Source organism: Eptesicus fuscus, chromosome 4 (genome assembly GCF_027574615.1).
Source record: "Eptesicus fuscus isolate TK198812 chromosome 4, DD_ASM_mEF_20220401, whole genome shotgun sequence".
Taxonomy (NCBI): domain Eukaryota; kingdom Metazoa; phylum Chordata; class Mammalia; order Chiroptera; family Vespertilionidae; genus Eptesicus; species Eptesicus fuscus.
The window spans coordinates 92493524-92510678 of record NC_072476.1 but is presented as its reverse complement, the minus strand read 5'-3'; the positions used below and the strand labels follow the sequence as shown (position 1 = coordinate 92510678).

Here is a 17155-nt window from a genome sequence, read left to right as displayed (position 1 = left end):
TGACAAGACAAGGGGGATAGGTGGTTTTCAGTGTTGTTAGTACTATATTCTACAATTTGAAAACATATAAAAGTGGGGTTATTAAAATCAATTCCTGTATTTATTTTTTATTTACTTTTTACACTTCAATTTAGATACTTCCTATTTACCACTGTTATCACCTTGACAAATTTCTAAATTGTAATTTTTTGGAGTTTTCTGCATTGTTTGTACTTTGACTTTATTGCTAAGTACAAAAGGCTTGATATATTTATTCTTTTTTAATCCCCTTAAAATTATTCTCATTGTCCTTTTTTCTCATTTTTAAATTATACCCATTCTGTTTTTAATAAAGTAAAACGAATTGAGAGTTGAAAAAAATAGTTCAATATATTTCCATATAATTTCATGCTTAATTTCATTCATGATCCTCTACACAAAAAAATAAAGACAACACACCATTAAAATTCAATAGCTTAATTTCATTTTTCAGCTAAGTTGTTTCTTGCATTCTTTAGTCATTAGTCAAGGGAGAAGAAAATGAGATGAATTTCCATTCAGTTAAAAAAAAGAAAAAAAAATGAGGTTGTCAATAACTTTCTCTGACTGTAAGAATAAATAACTACTTCAGCTTCTGCAGCCACTGATGATATTCCAACTAAACCCTCCCTGCTGAATTTAACAATTACTTAAACTGTGCTATAATCCCTAAACAAAATGAGATGAATAAAATGGACTGAAGATACGACTAATGATACATATCAGTTTTCTCAGGCAAAAATTGAATTTAATTGTTAACTCCTTTGAGAAATCATTACAGAAATTGTATATATTTCCTTAAAACTTCTAACCATTCCCCAAACTCAAGGTTTTTTAGAAAAGGCACAGCATATAAAAGTAAATTACTTTGAGCCTATTATAATTTCATGTGATATTAAGCAAAATAAGCATAGGAAAAAGAAAAAGACAATGTTTTTTTAATAGAGAGTAAAGTATGTTTTAAACCAAATATCACTTAAGTGTTGAAAATCTGTAAGACTATCAGAAAGTAATGTTGAAAATTACTTAAGATTTGGGGCAAAGTTCTGTAACTGAAGATGTTTAATACAAAGCTCTTACATTTTATCATTTCAGAATATTTGGCTATACAGAAATTATATATATAAATTACATCAATAAATGTGTTTAGCTGTTCATTATTATAAGTTATTATTTGGATTCTGAATTTTACAGAACATTTAGAATTTAAAATATTCTTATAAACTATTATTTATATTTAGCAAGCAAGAGCACTATGATACAATGATTATAAGAAATTAAGTAAAGTAATAATCTATTGGAATGGAAGTTTCTAAAACCATAATTAGTCTGGAAAACTAATTTGGAAAACTATATTTTTATTTTAGATAACCACAAGATTTTTCATATGTAAAATCTTGAGTTTATATGGAAAACTCTAATCCCTGAAGGGATTAAATAATCTATATTTTATAGGCCAGATTTCAATTAGTATACAGCTTTGGACCAGAGATGAATTAAATGTATAGCATATTTTCCATGTTTTAAAGTGTGACTTTTTAATATTTTGGTATTTTCATGTCATTGTTGATTTTTTTATCTCTAACTTTGAGAACATTTGACTATCTTTTGCCTTTAACGTAACATTTTTTGGATGATTTTACTTAGATAACACGAGATCCCAGCTGCTTACCCTTTTAAAAGGCAGATGTTCTTACTTTCTGTTGATTAAATTAAAAATAAGGTAATGATGTTTCATTTGGAAATATGTTCAATTCTATGTGTGTTATGTGAGTGTAAGTGTGTGTGTGTGTTTCAATATCCTATGCATTTCCATTGGCTTACAGGTTTTGGCATAAGAAACAGGCCAGTAGCAAGCATAAACAATGGACGCAAAACTCTGGGGGGTGAGGGCATGTATGGGTGTGGGGTGGGGGGCGAGTAATGGTAAGATATGTACACATATAATACCTCAAAAAAAATCCTTTTTATTAAAAAATAAATAAATAAATAAATAAAAATAAATAAAACCAAAAACAAAAACAAAAACTACATGTTATAGCTTCTAAAAAAAAAAAAGAAAGAAACAGGCCAGTAGGAAAATATGTTGAGAAAGAAGTCCAACCACCAACATAGCACATAATCAACATGTAATTATTATCTATGTGGCCACTTCCATTTCCTTTAGATTCCTCTTTGCATTTATATAATTAAAAATGCATTGAAATAAATGAGCTTTTTGTTAGAAGCTATTGTGTTTTTTTATTGATATGCACCCTAAATTGTAATAATGCTGTGCATTTAGATGGGGCTTGATAAGAGTTTTAAAAGTTTGCACATTCATCATCTACTTTTGATTTCCAAAATTACAACGTGCATGAATAGATGCCATTATTTCCTTTAAAAATATGGAAACTAAGACTGATAGGTTAGGTCATAGTTTCAAAGAATTTGGCTGCTAAGTTGAAACTTCAGGGTTCTTTATAAATGATTGTCAGCATCTTAAGAGTAAAGGAATTTCAGGTTGAAATGTATTGCTGAAAGATTTGTGCATTCAATAAGAGTACTACCCACAAACATAAAATGTAATAAAGAAAAGTTGTGCTTTCTCTGTGATGTTTTACATCTATTTACTAATATGCTAGAATACTATAGTGAAATAATTCAAGTTTCCTGATAATATAGTACTAAGTTTGAATTCTAGCTGTATAATAATTTAAGAGCTATGTAACTCGATATAATAGCTAGCTTTTCTAAGCTTCAGTTTCCTTTTGGTAAAGTAGGAATAGCAATCTTTGTATTGCAATGTTGTTGTGTAAATCATAGCATCTATAGTGCCTAGCAATAACTGGCATACACTATACCCTCAACTAATATTACTTTTATTACTTAACGTTTAAAAGGGTTATATATATTCCACTTTTATTTAGTGCTAATATTATGCTTACATATATTAGTAGTAAAGATAATATAAATGACATAATACTTATGGAATTTGAAAATAGACATTTCAGGGGATTAACATAAATTTCATACTATTCATTAGTTACTTCAGAAATATATGCTTGGTACAGATTTGCATTTGATCAAAATGGATCACAGACCTAAATATAAAATGCAAAACTAAAATCTCATGGAAGATAGCATAGGAAAAAACCTAGAGTAAACCTTGGGTGTGCAAATTTCATTTTAGATACAAAATCACAGGCATGATCCATGAAAGAAAGAATTGATAAACTAGACTTCATTAAAAGCAAAATTTCCTGCTTTGCAAAAGACAATATAAAGAGAATGAGAAGATAGAACAAAGAAGAAACAAAATATTTATAAAGAGAATGATAGAGGACTGTTACCCAAAATGTACCAAGAACTCTTAAAACCAACGATAAGAAGACCTTAAGAGATAACTTGCCAAGTAAAATACACAAAAGGTAAATAAGGACATGAAGAGACCCTCTACATCATTTGTCATCAGGAAAATTCAAATTAAAATAACTATGAGTTACCACCACACACCTATTCCAATGCCCCAAATCCAGAACATGGACAACACTCTTGCTGGCAAAAATGTGGAACAATAAGAACTCTCATTCATTGCTAGTGGGAATGCAAATAGTGCTGTCACTTGAAAGACAGTTTGGAGGTTTCTTACAAAACTAAACATTCTTTTACCAATACTGCTCCTTGGAATTTACCCAACGGAGTTGAAAGCACTTGTGTCCACACAGTAACCTACACTTGGGTGTTTATAGCAGCTGTATTACAGAGGTGGGCAAATGAGTTTTACAGGTGTGTGTAGGTGAAACAGTTTATTCTTGTATTATTGCTTATTAATTATTGTATTATTTATTTCTATTACAATGGTAAAGTTATTTTTGACCACCCCTGTATAATTGTTAAAGCTTGGAAGTAACTCAGATGTCCTTCCATAGGTAAATGTATAAATAAAATGGTGCACTCGGACAATAAAATATTATTTTTAGCTAAGAAAAATGAACCAGGAAGCCATAAAATAGTCTTAAATACATACTACTAAGTGGAAGAAGCCGATCTGAAAAAGGCTATATAATATTAGATTCTAACTATGTAACACTCTGGGAAAGGCAAAACTATTGGGAAAAGTAAAAAGACCGTGATTGGCAGGGATTGGGGGTTGGAGGGAAGAGATTGATAGGTGGACCACAGAGGATTTAGGGCAGTGAAAATGCTCTGTAAGATAACATAATGATGGGTACCTATCAGTATACCATTTTTGAAACTATAGACTATACAATATCAATGTTAACCCTAATGCAAGCATGGGCTCTGGGTGATTATAATGTGCCAGTGTAGCTTCATGAGTTCTAACAGTTTTACCATGTTATTCAGTGATGTTGATAATATACATGTCCCAGAGTAGGGAGTATGCAGAAAATATCTTTACCTTTCCTTCAATATTACTGTGAAACTAAAACTGCTTTAAACAATAAAGTCTTAAATCAAATAAGTAAATAAATAAGCAATAAATAATTCTATGAGAAAATTATGAAGATAAAGTTCAGTGGGAAGAGAAAAAAGACAATACTATATATACTTCTAGCAGTGTTATAGAGAGTTTACTCTGAATTTAATTTAAGGTTAATTGGTAACCACATTCAAACAATCCATCAGTACTAACCTTATTGCATTCTTCTTTTCCTTTATCTCACTGGGCGCAATTTATATTATAAAGAAGCCAAGGGACAATGACTATAGTAATTAATTAAAAACAAGGATTCAGAACTTTAGAGAAGGCCAGGATCATGTATCTGTTCCTACTGTGTACCAAGTATAGGAATTTAAAATACACCAACCAAAATAAACAAGCAAAATGTTGGGCTCTTATGGTTGACCAATTAAATCAAAGTCTTTCTGAGTAGGGCAGCTAAATGGTTGTTGTTTTGTTTCTAATTTGGTAGAGAATATAATGAAATACTGTGCAACAGTTAAATTCAACACTATAGTATAAAAATAATATAAATCTTCAAAATGCATATGGTATTAATAAGAAAAAAAAAAGATGAATGGAATTACTTTAGCAAAATAACATTCATGAAAATTTAAGTATATATAATTACACTAAAGGCCCAGTGCACAAAATTCGTGCATGGGGGGGTGGGTTCCCTCAGCCCGGCCTGCACCCTCTCCAATCTGCGACCCCTCAGGGTATGTTCAACTGCCTCTCACAATCCGGGACTGCTCACCTGCCTGCCTGCCTGATTGTCCCTAACCTCTCTGCCTGCCTGCCTGATTGCCCCTAACCACCGATGCTTGCCTGCCTGATCGCCCCTAACTGCTCCCCTGCTTGCCTGATTGCCCCTAACTGCCTCTGCCTTGTCCTGCACCTGGGACCCAGGATTCCCTCCCTCTGGCTGGCTGTAGGCACCCAGGACCTAGGCCAGCTTCGCCTGGGGCAGAGCCACAGGTGCCCAAGACCATGGGGCGGGTGTCTTGTCCTTCTCCCAGGGCACAGGTGCAGGTGCAGCTACTGGCAGCCAGGACTGCGGGGCAGGCGGCTTATCCCTCTTGTGGGCCACACTCTGGCTGGTCCCCATTCCTCTCTTGTGAGCTCATTTGTGCCTGGCTGGTTCCCATTCCTCTCTCGAGCTCATTTGTGCCTGGCTGGTCCCCATTCCTCTCTCCCCAGTGTTGAATGTCTGAGCCATTACAGTGTGAGGGTGTGACAACCATTTGCATATTAGCTCTTTATTATATAGGATAAATATTCAAAATTTTATAAGAAAACACACTTTATGTAAATTATACCTCAATAATTTAAAAATACTTTTCTTGAAGAGATTTATAGAGAAAGGTTAAATAAGTAAAGTGAAATCTTTCTTTTTTTTCTGAGTGTAGTGCTCTCTTTGTTTATCTTTTTATTTTATTAGCTATGTCAATATAGAAATATTAAATGTAAAGAATTTAAAAGTGTTGCAAATTTAATCTCATCTGCTGCTCTGTTTTTAGGTCTGTTGAAACCAAAAACCCAAGGGATTAAATGATTTGCCAGTAATCTTACTGATGATTATGGCAGATCATGGGATTCAATACATCTCATAACATACTGTTCAGTGAAAAAATCTACAAGAGTCTTAGTCATAATTGTATGTTTGTTGTTTTTTTGTTGTTGTTGTTATAAACTACTGCAAAACATTATTTGCTACTTATTCTACACTAGAGGCCCCAAGCACAAAATTCATGCACAGATAGGTTCCCTAGGCCTGGCCAGCAATCAGGGCCAACTGGAGCCTTCTGGCTGCCGGCTGAGGCCTCCCTTCCTCTGCCAGTGGTTGAACTCCCGCAGGGAGACTTTGCATATTAGCCTTTTATATATAGACTAGAGGCCTGGTACATGAAATTCATGCATTGGGGGGGGGGGTGTCCCTCAGCCCAGCCTGCACCCTCTCCATCTGGGACCCCTTGAGGGATGGCCAACCACCCATTTAGGCCCGATCCCAGTGGGATCGGGCCTAAACAGGCGGTTGGACATCCCTCTCACAATCCAGGACTGCTGGCACCCAACTGCCCTCCCCTGCAGGCCTGGGTCCCCCCCAACTGCCCTCCCTTGCTGGCCTGGTCTCCCCCAACTGCCCTCCTGTGCTGGCCTGGTCACTCCTAACTTCCCACAACTGCCCTCCCCTGCAGGCCATCTTGTGGTGGCCATCTTGTGGCAGCTATCTTGTGTCCACATAGTGGCAGCCATCTTTGACCACATGGGGGCGGCCATCTTGTGTCTTTGTGTGATGGTCAATTTGCATATTACTCTTTTATTAGATAGGATAGATAATTTGTGGTTAATATCATATATGGTGTAGAAAGGCATAATGATTTCTCTGTAAGGTCAAAACAAAAGTTCCCATTCTCATTATTTCCACTTAAAATAATACTGAAGATCCTAATTGTTGCAATTAGTAAATAAAAATGTAATCACAGGTACACTAATTTAAAGGGTAAAATAAGCACTTTTAAAAAATGTAATCACAAACTTATAAAAAATTGAGACAACTTAACCACTTGAGAGTAAGTTGTCACCTTGATGGACTATCATTCCTGAGTTCATTAGCCTGTATTTCCTATCAACAAGTGGATTGTTTTACATAATCTCAAATCATCTATTAAATTATTAATGTAATATTGATACTATGATATAATTCTTAGGCTGTATTTAAATTTCACCAATTTTTCCAATAATAGCCTATGTAGTAAAAGTATCCAGATGAATAATATTTTGCATTTAGGTATTAGTTCATTTGAATATCTTTGTGGCTAGAATAGTTAGTCTTTCCTTAATCTGATAATTTGAATAAATTCAATAATTGCAGATGAGTAGTTTTGTACTATGTTTCCCTTAACTGCATTTCTACTTTTAGTTTTTATTATAAACAACTTTAAAACACTTTTTTAAAAATTAGGCTTGTTATAAAATAAAAATATGTAAAATAGAAATCATACAGAAAAACATTCATGTGTTGAATGTGTTACCGCCATAAAGGAATATTTGACATAGAGAATATAATCTTAATTTGTACTTAAAAATCATTCAACATGAAATAATTTAAAACAAACATTCCAATTTTAAAACGCGGCTCTGTGGTTAAGCATTGACCTATAAACCAGGAGGTCACAGTTTGAATTCAGTCAGGGCATATGCCCTGGTTGCGGGCTAGATCCCCAGTAGAAGGTGTGCAGAAGGCAGCCAAATCGATGATTCTCTCTCATCATGTATGTGTCTATCTCTCTCTCCCTCTTTTGAAAATCAATAAAAACATATATATTTTTTTAAAAAAATAGGCAAAGAACTTAAATAGACTTTTCATAAAAAATGAACTACAAGAAGCCAATAAACGTATGAAAAAACCACTCAACCTCACTTGTCCTTACCAGGAATGATATCACATTAGGATGTCTATTATCAACAAAATAAAACAAAACCAAGAAAATAAGTGTTGGCAAGGATGTGGAGAAATTAGAACCCTTTTGTATTGCTGGTGAAATGTAAAATGGTGCAGCCACTCTGGAAAACAGTGTGGTGATTCCGCAAAAGAATGAATATGGAATTATTATAACACAGGAATTCCATATATGGATATACACACGAGAGAATTGAAAGTAAGGACTTGAACATACATTTGTACAACAATGGCCACTGCACCATTATTCACAATAGCCAAAAAGTAATAATAAAACAAATGTCCATTGACAGATGAATGCATAAACAAATATAGTATACATGTACCATACAGTATTATTCAGCCTTAAATGGGAATGGATTCCTGATATACACTGCAACATGAATGAACTTTGAAAAGATTATGTTAAGTTAAATAAGCCAGACCAAAAAGGTACAAGTATTATGTGTTTTCACAAATATGAAGTACCTAGAATCGGCAAATTCTTAGAGGCAGAAAATAGAATAGTAATTTCTAGGGGCTCGGGAGAGGGAGTGAAAGGAAGCTTTTGCTCTGTGGGTACAGTTTCAGTTTGGGATGAAAATGCTCTAGAGATGGTACTACTGGTTGCACTGTAAAGTCCATGTACTTAATGCCATTGAGTATACACTGAAAAATAGTTAAATTGGTAAATTTTATATATATATATATAAAATATATATATATATATATATATATATATAGTAAAGAAAAAATAATTTTAGGAACTTTATTAGCATATTAATTTTAATATATATGATGTGTAAAGCCTTTTATACACATGCTAAAATAAATGCAATAAATGCATGCATACCTCTAGAGACCCACTGAGATATTTTGAAAATGATTTCCACTGTCAACAGATTTCTCTCAGAACCATTAATGTAATTTCTAAAATAATTTGTGCAGATTTGTTATTTCAAATAGTTTCATATGTTTTCTTAATTTAAATAGTTCAATTTTTATAAACTTTTAGTAGACTTGGTAAATTTATTTCAAATATATATGTATTTTTTGAATTGTTATATTTTTCAGATGAGATGCTATTGTCTATGTGTGTGTCTGTCAAATTTGAGCAAGTGTATTTTCCTTGAGATTTATTTTTTCCAAAAATATTACAATTTTTCTATTCAATTGGTAATTCATTATTTTCTTAGAAATATTATTTTTGTAAGAACTTTTTCAGATGATTTTAAAAGTGATAAAATATTTCTATTCAATCTTGTTTGAAATGAAAACAATCAGGTTAACATAATTATCTGTGGTTTGTGTATAGATTTGTCAGCTCCAGTTTGGCCTGGAAGGACAGACAGAATATTGCTCCAGCGGGGTGAAATCCCCTCTATGGACTGCCTCAACTTCTCAGAGCTGTCTCACTCCAGGTCAGCATTTCTGAGGGAAACCCATATCAGAAATCTGATGGAGCTAAAGGTGTAAGGGTCTAGACCACTAGACGACTGGATATTCTGGTAGAATATCTAAGCTCTAGAGAACCCATGAGTTGAGCTTAGGCCATAGGACTTGCATCACTGACCCTAATTCTTACATCTTCCTTCCACAGGTGTTTATGATAAGTCCCTAATATATATTCTGAAAGACTGCTTCTTGTGACACCTAACATATAGACTTTTGCTTGTCATCTGACTACTGCAAATAATTTATACTTGTAAAAGGTCTTCTGCATTTCTGTCTAAGCAGATCTCAAGATTTAAAACCTGTCTCCAGCCCTATCAGGGTTGGCTCAGCAGATAGAGTTTCTGCCTGTGGACTGAAGGGGCCCAGGTTCAATTCAGGTCAAGGGCACCCACCTAGGTTGCAGGCTAGATACCCGGCCCTGGTCCTGGGTGAATGCAGGATGCAACCAATCAATGTATCTCTCTCATCATTGATGTTTCCATCTCTCTCCCTCTTCCATTCTCTCTGAAATCAATACAAAATATATATTTAAAATTCATAAAAGACCTGTCTCCAGAATATCTCAAAAATATATGCTTATGATTCTTTTGGGCTTCATATTTTTAATCTGATTTGCGTTGGCAGCATTTAAGTTTTACCAATTAGTAACGATGTACTTTTGTGAATGCTTTAAAATCATTTTGACTTCCAAAGGCAGTTTTGACTTGGCTAGATTCTTTGTAATGTGAGATGAGCAATGTAGTAATTAGTGTTTGCTGGTTTTGAAGTTCTGCTGGTTTATTACCTATTTTAATAAAGATTTGTTCCTGATAGCTTTATTCAACATTTGATCTGAAGAAAGAAAAGAAATAGTGCCCATTAACTCATTCATTCTTTCTTTTCGGAGTTGCATATTATTGAAAATGGAGTTTTACCTTATTAAATATCCAATTTCAACGTTTTGAGAGAAAACTAATCCTCTCTCACTTTACTGTGGCATCCATCATAATCAGCATCTCAATAGTCAGTTATGGATTGTATATAAAGGATAAACACATTAATTGATAATTGATATGCTTCAGTGCATTTAATAGTGAAATTCATGATGAACCTTGAATACTGTATAGACAATGGGAAAACTTTTAAGCTAGATTTTTTTAACAGGAGGTAAGAAGTAAAAAAAACAAACAAACAAAAAAAAAACAGCTTCAATTAAACGAAGAAGAGATTGATTCATATTAAAAGGCCACAGAGATCAGCCATAATAAAATGCCTCAAAGAAAAATATAAATGAGAAAACTGTGACAGGAAAATAAATTAATTTAAGTCTCAGGTCAAGAAAGCATTATTATTCAGTTTTGAGTCAGTGTAAGAATAATAAAATAGTTAAGAAATTCCATGAGAACTCTAGTTAAGATAGAAAGGGGATAGATTACAAAATTTTATTGAGTATTTACATACAATATGCCAGAAAACATACTTATGTATCCATAAATTATTATAGTCAATTTCAGCAATATAATCATAAAAGAAATGCTAATTTACAGTGGTAAATTGGCAAATTATTAACAACTAGCTCTCCAGAGGCAGGATTCCAAATTTGTGTGTCTGCCAATTCCTATGGTGTAACTATCACACCAAACTCAATTTTAAAACTATCACCATGGCATCAACTGGCATGAAAACATCATGAAAAACTAACAAAGAGCTTTTATAAGCCCAGCAGGCTATAGTATACCAATACTGCCATGTCTAGTTTAAAAAGAAAGTAATAAAAAATCATAAATACAGGAAAGGGTAGACTCAAATTTATGTTTTTTAAAAACTCAGACTTTTACTAAGCCAGTTCAGAAAACAAAACAAAATGTTGTCTGCATGGCCATTGCAAATGTTATCCTAGAGCTCTGGTTTGGCCAGCTACAACATTTATTTGGAGCTTAAAAGGATCTAAGAAACCCAATGGCAGAGCTAGAGGAATGAAGTCCATCATCCTGTGGACATCCAGAAAAGAGCCTTACCAGTTTGAAACTTGTCTTACAACTCTCAGTTTAAAAATAACATACCTATAGAGAAAGTATCCTTCTTCCTATTTTTTAAAACAGAGGATCTTAGGAGATCAAGAAAAAAAAAGAAAAAGAAAAAAAACCAGCAGCCCAGGTTTGAAAAAAACCAAGTGATGACTTAAGGCTACCTATATGCAGTGAATTTTAAAAGAGCAGGAGGAAAATACACTAAGAGAGGATATCTGGAGTTGAGGATCTAAAAAAAAAAGTTGGCCGAATTCAATGTGACAAAATACTTGGTATTACATAGAAAGAAAAATCAACACCATCTTATTTAGAAAAAAAGAAATGGTTACATGGCTGGTGGCAGAAGTAAAGAGCACTGGTTTTAGTACACACATGGCAGGGTAAAATGAGTCACACAGGAGAGTCGTATTTGCAGGAAGCTATGTTGGCATGAGACTACAGGAGATGAGAAATCTACATTTTGAACTGTCCTAGAGCTTCTAATTTGAGTTGGCCGCAAGAATTAAAATCAAACAAAAATCTTGCCTCTATTCACACCATATTCACATCTAGATCACATCACATTCACACACAGAGTGGGTTCTTGTCTTCCACTCTTCTCTCTCCTTTACCTATTGCCTGGACAGTACAAAACTGGACTCAGACAAAACTTGTATTCAATGAGCGGATAAATAGGTGCAATCATACACTCAACATAATCACATTAAAAATATATATATATGAGAACACTTTGATTTAATAGATGAGAAATGAAGGCAAGGAGAAGATACTTGATTTAACCACTGACAGAATATTAATGGCAGAAACAAGGTTACATCCTAGATCTTCTGATTGGCAGTTATATTCTTTTCTCTAACTTTCCCTCTGCTTTAACTGAATGAGAAGTAAGGTGTTTTATTTTTCCTTTGCTTTAATAGCTTAAGCAGAAATTGGTTTTTAATCTGATAAATTATATGCCATTCATTCTTTATAGGATTAGATTGGCAAATTTTTTGGCTGATCCTTATTATTTTCCCATCTTCATGCATATGCTTTTTAGTATCATTCTTACTCCACCAGTGTAAGTGTCTCCACTGTCCCTATTCTGAGCCCAATATACATTTCTCACTACAATGGGTGTCTATCACCATCTTCCTATGTCCAGTAATTGGGGCACACATTACTCCTATGTCTAAACTAACCTAGAGACATTGGATCACATCAATATTACATGGATATAAAAATTGGAAGTAAAACTTCTGAAAGAAGGATAAATGTAATAAGTGCATTAGAAGTAATATTGGAAAGAATATCTGGGGAATTTTTAATTTTTTATACTTCATAAAGAAAATATGTCTTAGCCACAACTTATAATCATTACAACATATGTTTATTGAAATAATCTATATTGCATATTGCCTTTTTGGCATATATAAATTTATGTTGATATCTAAAATAAAATTTTAATTGTATAAGATATTAATGCTATATAAATAATTAATAAGTAGTTGATATATATGTGCATATTACACTATAGATAAGAAAATTTTTAAATAGCTACTTCAAAGGTCATGACATAAAATACAAAAGGGATTTGAAATATAAACTAAAAATGACACTATGTACATTAGAAGCAAACTCAGAGCTACAACATCTAATATTTTTGTTAATCTAGTAGTTTTGCATATACTGTATAGAAAAGGACTGGCAATCACATTTCATGAATTCCTTAGCCCTGTTGTCATGAAAGAGTTTTCTGATTTGCTTTTATAAAGCAGAGTACAGAAGATATTAAAATGGAAAAAATCTGAAGTATACAACAGCTTTAATTGCACATAGTGATTTAAAATTCTAGATTAGTTTTCCCTACCAAGAGCCAAGTGGTATCAGATGACTCTGGGAATTCAATTCAATAGAAATCAGGTCAATTCAATCAACTAAATAATAAGGTCTACTATAACAGCTAGAAACAAAGAGCAATAGAAAGTTCTTGATTTCATTGTGTTCATAATCTTTGAGGAGAGAATAAATAAAACTATATATGAAGTAGCTTGAATATCATGAGAGAGTGTATAAGATAAGGATAATTCAATTTATCAACATTTATTAAATCCTCATTAAGGACTAGATGAAGAAAAATAGATGTGAAAAAGCAAATGACTGCTATGCCCAGAAAGAATCAAAGAGAACTATTTATAGTTTATATGGTTCAGGTTTCTATTATATTTTCATGTGGTTGGTTTCATAAACTAAAACTTGCCTATTGCAGCAATCCTAAACTTTACCTTAGCCCTCTGATCCTGGGCATTTAATCAGATGAAGACTGTGATAAGTCACTTCTACATGATTTCTGGTAATATTGCTTAGGTCACTTTCTTTTTTTCCTCCTAATACTCAATGTGACATTTAACCTTTAATATCATCATTCCCATATTGCCAGACACTTTAAAAAAACTGAAATAATTGAAACATGAAAAAAAATGTATCAAAGTGTTTTAAAATCAAAGGACATATATTCTCTAAAAATAGTTTTTCTTACTACAAAAACTTTTAGCACACTTTTAATTATTTGAATGAAGCTATTAATGTTTGGGTTAATGCAAAAGTCACCAACACATGTATCTACCTAATAAAAGAGTAACATGCTAATTGACTGTACCTTCACGATGCCCACCAGCCAATCAGGAGTTAGTATGCAAATTAACCCAACAAAGATGGTGGGTTAATTTGCATATGCAGGCACCGAGTGGCTGGGGACGGGGCAGGACCACCCCAGCTGCTCCGGGCCTCTGGGCAGTGTGGGAAGGTGGAAAGGCAGCTCTGGCCAGAGTGAAGGCGGTGCCAGCAGCCAGGGGAAGGAAGGGCCATTCTTGCACAAATCATGCATCAGGCTTCTAGTCTATTATAATTTTATAGTGTTTACATGTGATGTATTAACATGTGATTATATATGTTTTCTTTCTGTTGGTGTGTTTAACTTCTTATTTTTCTTTGACATATTTTCAGAGACTGTCCATAAAAATAATAACCCTAACTATTACAGTGAATTCTTTCTGAAGACATTATGTAACTTGTATTAGATTTAGATAGTGCCAAGAAAAAAGATTGAAAATTAATACAATCTATTGTATAAAAGCAGTTATTGTTACAGTACTTGTATGTCACATTTCTCATTCCATTCCCAACCACATCTAATTTTCCTCACTAACTTTTTTAATTAAACAGAATGATAATTCGTCTTTGTCTACAACATATTATAATAAGTAAACTAGTGTTGCCCCTTCCTATTTATTTTCATTTATAGAATTGTATCTATTTTGAGACTTAAGAAAAATAAATAGCACTTATCTGAAATAAGTTTTCTTATAAATATGAAATTTTTGGGCCTTAGGTTATATTTTTAATGACAGTTGCTTTCTCATTCTGTAGAATGTTAAACAACTTTTAAACATGTCCTTTCTTCCTTACTGAATTCAACAGGAATGCAAGCTACATAGGTTTTATATTATTTATATGCTTTGTCACTTTAATGACTATACTGACACAGTTTTGTCACTGTCATTGATTTCTAGCTATGAATTCTAAAATTGCAATTTTCAGTACTGCTTTAATCCATAAGGTAGTGGACAGATTTCCAGGAAATGAATTCCTTTATCATGTTATATTCATTCTTCCCATAGTATTTTAAATTACAATTTATATTCTAGAAACTAAATTTGCTTTACTAATACTTAGAGAATCAAATTTATGAGAGTGATGCTCTTGATGACCTTCAAAATTTCTTTACTAAGACACATAAGGAAAAAATGTAAATATTTGCAATTTCAATAGAAACTTACCTTTCCCACATATTGATAATCAGATCCTGTATATTCTTCCAGCAAGAAAAACTGATTCCACATCCAACCACGTTTTTGACGATGCAGAATTTTGCCATCACTTCTAGGAATGCGTGGACCTAAAATTCGTTGCTCAGGCACAGGAGTCCTTCTGAACATTATCTCTGGAGAGCAGAAGTGTGGCAAGCATACCCAGAGTAGAAACAGTAGCAAAAATCGATCTAATGTCATAGTTCACTTCTTGAAAATTCCCAGCGTGGATGAAGAAAAAGCAATCTTACTTTATTGGGTTGAATTTTACTGTGTTTCAGCTGGTTTCCAACATTTCATCAATGTTTTGTACATGTTTCCAAAAGCTTCAAATAAACAAAGAAACAAAAAAGTCAGTTGACAACATTATGAATGTTACCTGTCGGTTTAAAGTTATTGTGACAAAGATTAATGGATAATAGCAACCAAAATATTTATTTCCCTTTTCACATAAAAGAATGATTAATTTGAGAAACATTGCTAGTCTAGTAACATGTCTACAATTTAAGAAAATAAAAAAGTGATTTCTTTCAAACATTCCCTAAAGATGGGACACATTAAGCTTTATGTCTTTTTCTGTTTTGGCACTTTAACAGTTTTCAGGAATTATAATCTCTATATAGAGTAGAGATGTAGTTAATTTTGCATGTCAATATTTCCAGAGCAATTTAACATAAATTAAAACATTAAAAACAAAACATTGATATAAATAAACTATAGAAAACATGCAACTGTTCTGCAATGCAATTGTTTGTAAGTGGTTTTTAAAGAGCAAACAGCGTCACCCTGTCTTCTAATTTAATCCTGCTCAAATGTTAAAGTAAGGTGAAAAACAAAACAAAAACAAAGTAGGAGTGCCTTTGGCTTAAGACCTCTCCTCTGCTCCCCATAGGCAGGTCTGTGGAACACCTAGAGTTAACTAAAATAGAAAAAAAAATCACTACTACAGCAAATCAGTTTGTAACATAATGAACACTAGAAGAATATAATCATGTGGCTATGTTTGGAAAATTTGTCCACTTCTAACCACACCCTGCTACTCTGCAGGTCTCAAACTCCATGATGCCCCTGATTGCTCTCCACCTCCCTTCCTGCATTTATTTTCTCAACAAAAATCCCAGGTACTTTTTTTACAATGCCAGTCCAGCATGTTACATCTCTGCACAAAATACTCCAATGGCTGTTCATCTCACTTTGATTAAAACCCAACATCTGACAAGGACCTACAATTCTGTACTTTGTTTCATGACTTCTGGTCACTTCTCTGACCTCATGTTCTACTCTAATCCCCTGCACTAGTCCCCAAGATTTGGCCTTTCCAGCCACAGTGTTCTTTTCACTTCACCCTGCAACTCATGTCATATGCTTCCCTCCTCAACCAGGACCTTTCCACTTGTTCCCTCTTCCTGGAATGCTTTTTTCTGTAGATATCAACTTCAGTAGAACACTTGTTTTCTGCAGAAATCTCTTAAACCACCACTAACATGTCATATATACCAATATATTACATGTGCTTTATTTACTTATTAAGTATATAGACTGTCTTCCTGCTATAATCCCAGGAAGAAAGGGAATTTGGCTCTTTGCTACTGTTTTCACTGTGCCTAGAACAGAATATTGTGCCTAGTACATCCTAATAAAGAGGGAATATGCTAATTGACCCTCATGCCATTGCAAAGATGGCGGCACCCACAGCCAATAAGGAGGGAATATGCTAATTGACTTCCACGCCCTCAAAGATGGCGGCACCCACAGCCAACAAGGAGGGAATATGTTAATTGACTGCCATGCCCTCAAAGATGGCGGTGCCCACAGCCACAAGATGGCAGCGCCCAGTTCCCTCAGCCCTGCCGGGGCAGCAGGCATGCAGCACGGCCAGGCCCACCCCCAGTCCCCGCAGCACCCCAGCCCCCCAGGGCCGGCCCGAGGCACAGGCAAG

At 33.9% G+C, this 17155-nt stretch overlaps 1 protein-coding gene across 3 annotated transcripts in view; it reads right to left on the bottom strand.

Annotated features, from left to right (window-relative positions):
• LOC103305087 (cadherin-10) overlaps positions 1-15417 on the bottom strand; it is a 73580-nt gene extending 58163 nt beyond the window's left edge. For all 3 annotated transcript variants that reach the window (XM_054714315.1, XM_008161786.3, XM_054714316.1), the window contains exon 1: positions 15187-15417. In XM_054714315.1, the coding sequence (XP_054570290.1) occupies positions 15187-15417 (231 nt within the window). The remainder of the gene's footprint in view (positions 1-15186) is intronic.
• Positions 15418-17155: the final 1738 nt, after the last annotated feature.